This window comes from Plecotus auritus (genome assembly GCF_963455305.1).
Source record: "Plecotus auritus genome assembly, chromosome: 5".
Lineage (NCBI taxonomy): Eukaryota > Metazoa > Chordata > Mammalia > Chiroptera > Vespertilionidae > Plecotus > Plecotus auritus.
The window spans coordinates 117,649,734-117,656,718 of record NC_137776.1 but is presented as its reverse complement, the minus strand read 5'-3'; the positions used below and the strand labels follow the sequence as shown (position 1 = coordinate 117,656,718).

The window sequence follows — 6,985 nt, the reverse complement described above, 5'->3', positions numbered from 1 at the left end:
GCCTGCTCACCCCTAACCACTTGCCTGCCTGCCTGCTCACCCCTAACCGCTCGCCTGCCTGCCTGCTCAGTGCGCATCATAGTGACCAGTTGTTCCGGTCATTCCACCGTAACAGTCGCTTAGGCTTTTATATATATAAATTAATCATGTTTGTCCTAAAATTGATAAAATGTCATGTGAATTATATCTCTATTTCAAAACTTCTAAAATAATTTTTTAACTTGGAAATTATTCAATTTCTTTGTTCATCAGGTTCCTTATTCATAAACAGTAGGGAATACTGCCACCTAGGATTGTGATGAGATGAGCATATTCTAAGTTATGAAGTGTGATGGGTATGTGGTTCCCTGTGAAAGCTGTTAAGTTGTTGGCAAAAAGTCTGAAAGATGCTGTGCTAAAACCATCCAAGGTCTCTTTCAGATCTAAAAGTTGTAGAGTCCTAGAAAATAAGAAACAAGATGAACAGAAAATATATACCCCTCAAGTTATATGTCTAGATTTACATATGATATAGAATAACTTTTACCAAGTATAGGTTCTTAAAGCCATATTTTTATGGCATACTGTATTCAGAGATGGTTCATACTTTACAGGGATTCCTATATAAAATTTAATAGCTGTATTGTCTTGCTTATTTTTAGTAATGTCTTATATTTTGTACTCAAAAAGATAGTGTATAGGAGAATGAAAAGGTCGGATTTTTTTAAAACTATAGACTCAAAAATGCTATACCGGGACATATAAATTCTTTAAAAAATTTAAGTAGATGCCAGACTCCATTAAGGTGGTAGTCCACCAAAATGAGTTCTCCTATTATTCCATAGCAATAAAATTATAGCTGGGCAAAAGACTTTATAGCTTAACTACATTTCTCAGCCTCCTTTGAAGTTAAATGGGTCATGCGATGAAGTTTTGGCATTAGAAAGTGACCAGAAAAATTGATGTCATTTTCAGTTCTGGCCTGGCCTTTCTTTTTCTTTCCCAAATGCTGAGACCTGGTTCTAGAAATAACCTATAACTATTATGCAGATGAAACAAAGACAGAGGGCAAAGGAGAGGAATATCATAAAAAAAAAAAAATCTAAGACCCTGAATGACAATGTGGAGCAGAGCTTCCTGATAGCCTGAAGACCTTGAACTGGGAACTTTACCAGATTTTTAAAAGTCATCATTGTGCTGAAACCGGTTTGGCTCAGTGGATAGAGCGTCGGCCTGCGGACTGAGGGGTCCCGGGTTCAATTCCAGTCAAGGGCATGTACCTTGGTTGCGGGCACATCCCCAGTGGGGGGTGTGCAGGAGGCAGCTGATCGATGTTTCTCTCATCGATGTTTCTGGCTCTCTATCCCTCTCCCTTCCTCTCTGTGAAATATCAATAAAATATATTTTTTAAAAAAAAGTCATCATTGTTTTTAATAGTCACTAAGTGTAGTTTCTTGGTTTTAACAAGAGTTTTCACCATAAATCTTTTTAAAGGTGAAAATCTTTTAAGTTTATAATACAATATAGGTTATATGTTTAAGATAAAGTCAAAGATAAAAGGAGAATAGCTGAAAAAATGAAAGACAAGGGAGATATTTATCAGTCCTAAGTACAGGACATAAGATAGATTGTTGTTCAAGTTCCTCCCTCAGACATTCAATTTTTAGAGTAGAATGTTTATTATTCAAATAAGAATGAAGCACCAAACTCACTGTTGTTCTTTCTCAATTTCTGTCTAAAGTATGAGACGTCTGAAAGTTTGGATTTAGAAAAAGACTCTTATTAATAAATTATTATGGAATACGAAAAGATGATCCTGACAAGTAGATTCTGAATATGAATTTTATAATGAGCAAAATCTGCTATGAACTAAACACAATGTAGTTTAATTCTGATCATTGAGAGATGTTAATCTTAGTATAAGTTATATAATTTGAGCACAATTGAGAAAGTCAGACATGAGGTCCCCTAGCCTGAGGTCCCCTAGCCCAGCACCAGCACTAGGGAAGCACACCTTGAGGTCCCCCGTTAAGCCCCGCTGGGCAGCGGGCGTGGCCTCAGATCCCCTGGCCTAGAACTGGGGAGGGGGGTGCGGCCTGAGGTCCGCTGTCAAGCCCTGCCAGGTGAGGGGTGCGGCCTGAGGTCCCCTGTCAAGCCCTGCAGGGTGGGGGACGCAGCCTGAGGTCCCCTGTCATGCTCCACGGGGGCAGGGGAGGGCATAGTGTCAGGTCCCTGATGATTGCTCGTTAAGGCTCCTTATGGGAACTTTGCCTCAGCTGTGGGTGCAGCCATCTTTGTGATGGAGTGATGGTCAATTTGCATATTCCCTCTTTATTATATAGGATGGTTTTAAGACAAAATATGTTTTAAAACTATGTAAACTAAATATTTTGCTTGTTTTTTGAATATTCTCAATTTTACCACAATTGACAATATTTTGGAACTTTTTTTTTACATATTCCCTTATTACATAGGGCTTTAACTTACATGTTTGCTTTATTAGCGAATACTGAAGTCAAAAATGTCGACTCATTCAAAATATACACATCTCTGCTAATACTTACAAAGTCATAAAGGAACAAAATATAGAAGACAAAGGAGTGTGTCAGTAAAATATTCACTTACAACTTTCACATTTTGGATTGTAATTATCATTGATAGTGCACTTACTTTGAAGCAACTATTTTTCATACAGCATCTCACTAAACTTTTTATAGCATTTTTAGGTAGGTTATGTTCATTTTAATGATGATAAATCTAAGCCTTAGAGAGATTAACTAATTTAAACCCAAAATTAAATAGTGATCGGGCCGATATCCTTTTGTCCTTTCTTCAGTTCGTACTGCCTCCTAAAAATGTTTATTTCAGTATTAGAAAATGAGCTACAAGGGATAGAAATACTTTTCATATATACGTACCTATCTATTCTCACCATTTCTTCTCATATTCTTGGTCATAGGGAAAGATTTTAATATTCACAACTAAATATCAATTACCTTTAAGTAAAATGCAGTGTCTTCTAAACCCAGGACTAGAAATATCACAAAACTATTTTCGTTGGCACATTGCTTTGTAATATATTCTATATATTTGAAACTTGTGGAATATATCATAAATAAAACGAAAATTCTAACTCATGATTTTTCTTCTACCTCTAACAAAAAACTCTTCTCATGTTTTTTTCCTTGAACTGAAGTGTTTTCTAGCACTTCAACATTCTCTTACACCCATGAGTTTTATCAGGTACAACAGTATCCTCTTCCCTACTTAGTAGACAAAAGTGTTATTCATTAACAAAATGCACTGAAGTGATATTTAGAACATTTGCTGTTAGAATTAAGGACTTTTTTCTATTGAAATCACAATTGAGACTGAAATCATTTTGTTTTTGGGCTTTCGATATACAAATGATTGGTAATTTCTTTAAAATTCTTAAACAGTCAAAATTAGGCAAAGTAGCTATGCACTGACTATACACTAATTTAAAGTCTAAAATGTAATAAAAATAATGAAATGTTTAGACTATCTTAGGTTTAAAAGGATCACTGTGTATGCATAAGGCAAAAAGATAATGTTAGCTGCAAAGGATAACCAAAGTTAGATATTAAAATGTGTAAAATATTTCTTAAAGAAAAACATATGTAAACATTTCACAAACTTCAAATAATAGTCGTTGGATGCTTTTAGGTTATTTTAATGCACCAGATTTATTTACCAATTCAAAAAACCACTTATAAGTAGATACTTTAAAAATTCCTAGAGTAAACAAATCGATATATATTAGCTGTATAAGAACTAGAGGCAGGAGCAGACTGAGTCCCTAAGTTATAAATAACACCTTTTTAATAAAAAGGGTGTACTTTATCAGAAATCCAAGCAATACCAATTTATAGAAACAACAGAATGTTGGCCACGTTAAAGTTAATGGCTAGAGGCCATTAGGGGATTGAAGAATGTACAACAAAACATAACCATCTCCAAAAATGCATTATTCATCCCTCAAAGAACCCAAATAGAGGGGAAAATTACAACAGGTCCTCACAAAGCCACAAAAGTTCAGGCATCAGGGGGTGTTGTCTGATACCACTTCTTGCCTCTCTGTCGCTAGGCCTCGCTCCATTTAGAAAACAGCTGGTACAAGAGGCAGGTGCTCCACACTCATGGGGACTCTCCAGGCCCGCATGCTTCCCAGCTTCCTAGGGCTCAACGCGCAGCGCCTCCGCGCAGCTCCCGGAAGTGCCGGGCCCAGCACAGCAGGCCAGGCCCGCGGGGCGTGGCGTACAGAGGTGGGAGGGACCGTGAGCCGAGGAGGAGGGGCCGAGTGAGGCCCCGCCCCTCCCGGCTGCGGCCTCCGGCTAAGGCCCGGGTTCCGCGGGCTCCGGGTCCGGGGCTGAAAGGCCGAGCTCGGGCTCGCGCGGAGACGCCTCCTCCTTGTCTGGGGGCGGGCGCGGCGTCCGCTGCTCGAGGTGCAGCTGCAGCAGTGCGCGGCGGTACATGGCCTCCAGCTTCTCGAGGCGGGCCCTCAGCGCCCGGGGGCTGCTCGGCTCCCGATCGGGGCTGCCGCCTCTCGCTGTCCGGTTCGTGCCGGCCTCCTCGGGGCCCGGGATGGCCCTCGCCGTCTCCTCGGGCGCTCCGTCGCCTCCCTCGCCGGGGAGCCGCAAGGCCTGACGGAAAAGGCTGCGGTTTTCGCGCTTGAGCCGCCGGTTCTCCAGCCGCAGCCGGGCGTTCTCCTCACGCAGCCGCGCGTTCTGCCGGTCCCGCTCGTCCCGCGCGCGGAGGGCCTCCAGGTGGCTCGCCGCTAGGTCAGCGAAGCGCTCCTCCAGCTGCGGCCGGGCGCCGTCCGCACGGCCTCGCCAGCCCACGCCGCCGCCGCCGCCCCCACGACCCCGGCCCAGGCGGCCCTGCCCGCCGCCGGCCCCGCCGCTGTCCCCGCCGCCGCGGCCCCCGCGCCTGCTGGCGCCACCACGCATGCGCCACATCGGTCCGGTCCCCGCCGCGCCGAGGGCCGAGGTCGCGCTCAGAGACTCGGGCGAGCTAGGCCGGCGGGGCGGCCGAGGCCACCGCGGAGGAGGCGGCTGCTGGCTGCGGGCCAGAGGAGGCCGGGAACTCGCCTGTCTAGGCGTGTCTTGTCTCCCGTGGTAGGGCTGCCCCGGGCCTGCGGTCGCCGGGCCGCTCACACACAATGGCCCTGGGGAGCTGGGCCACGCGGGCAAGCGCGCATCCAGCGGGGCCCTGCCTGGCGCTTCCTTCCGTGCAGGCCTGTGCTCTGCAGGAACCGCCGGCCTCGCCCAGCCCCACCGCCACAACCGCGGTTACCTGGCTCTTTACATGGCAATCTCAAAGCAAACAATAATAAGCCCTGGGACAGCCATATGGGCCACGCTGAAATGCTGCAACTACTTCATTTTGAACGTAGCGCTTTAAACCACCTCTAAGCTTTATAAACATCCAACAGAATTGAGCTGAGCATCTGTCATGAGGCCCTCAAGTGCGAACAGGTAGCCCTCAAATAAAAGAAAATAAATGGGCAATTCTCAATTTGTGAACAGCCTGGACGCCACTTGCAAACTGCAACTCCATAAAACCTAGGAAAGGCAAAATGTGCTCCATTCAAGAAACATTGAATATTCAGTAAGTTGCAAAGTCTGGGGACAAGTGGATACAACTCATTAAATGAGTCACATTCCTTTTTTTTAAGGATCTCAACCTACAAAAATAACTGGGTTATTGCAAAGTAAGTTATGGATAAGATATTAATGCCAAAAAATTTATAGGGGAGAAAAGGACTAGAAAGAATCTGTTTTTAAAGATAATTCTTAGATTCACTAAAGTCTCCAAACTACTGGAACAAGTAAATGAGCAAGAAGAGCATAGAACAGCTGTGGGCAAGGATCCCGGCCGTTCGGCTGTTCTATCCGGCCCTCGGAGCCGAAAGAGCGGAGGGTTCTCTTGCTCTCCCCTCTGCTCCTTCACCAGCAACAGTGTTAACATGGCAACGTGGGGAAACAGGGCTGCAGCTCCTTCTTCTGAGTGGGCGGATTTATATCTGCCCATTCAGTAGAAGGAACAACCTCTCAATCTTCCAGAGGCTCCTTGCAATGCCCACGGACATGTCCCCTGACATCACCCTGGGAATGCGTAGACACTTTATCCTGGTGATGTAGGGAGACACGCCCCTGGAGAGCACAGTATCAGAGCATTAGCTAAAAAGGAGACCAACAACACTGTTCCCACTGAAGTTGATGTTTTAAAGACCAAAAACCTCTCAACCCAGTCTACATTGCCATCTACATCTATGTCCCGGGCATAATTTGGAAGTTGCACTAAAGAAAATGTTTAATTTACTGTTTACACATTTTGTTCTTTTCTATTTGTTTTAGTTTTAAATTATTTTATTATATTTAAGTTTAATTTGAAAGGCTTTTGTACCTTTCCTTTGTTAGGCAATTTTATTTTGCCTTTGCCATCTTCAATATAAGGTATGTTATTGTGCTATGATTCCTCTATTTTTTGAAGTTTCAAATTATAATAATTAGTGTTTACATTCTTCTTGTTAAAATGTTTGAAATGAATAAAACTATTGAAATAAAAAAAAAGACCGTACCCTTTTATGTAATGATGTTTACTTTGAATTTATATTAGTTCACACAAACACTCCATCCATGCTTTTGTTCTGGCCCTCCGGTCCAGTTTAAGAACCCATTGTGGCCCTCGAGTCAAAAAGTTTGCCCACCCCTGGCATAGAAGAATCTTGGTTCACAGAGCTGGGGTTTTCATTAAATAGTACAAATAAAGAGTAACTGGTAAAATACACAGTTATTTAATTTTTTATCCTTTATCAAGATCCTAACTACCCACAATCACAAAATCACTTGTCATTCTCATTTCATGAAGTAAAAAAGTAGGAAAGATAATTTCAGAATTTCAAAAATGTAAATTTAGTTTTATTAAGGACTACATTCTAAATTTCCATTAAAAGTAAATGATGTAAACTTTTGCAGATATG

At 43.0% G+C, this 6,985-nt stretch overlaps 1 protein-coding gene across 1 annotated transcript; it reads right to left on the bottom strand.

The window, feature by feature from the left end:
- Positions 1–3,356: 3,356 nt before the first annotated feature.
- TUSC1 (tumor suppressor candidate 1) lies at positions 3,357–5,274 on the bottom strand. Its single transcript, XM_080668165.1, has one exon. The coding sequence runs from the start codon at positions 4,956–4,958 to the stop codon at positions 4,335–4,337; it is 624 nt and encodes a 207-aa protein (XP_080524291.1). The 5' UTR covers positions 4,959–5,274; the 3' UTR covers positions 3,357–4,334.
- Between the last annotated feature and the right edge of the window lie 1,711 nt (positions 5,275–6,985).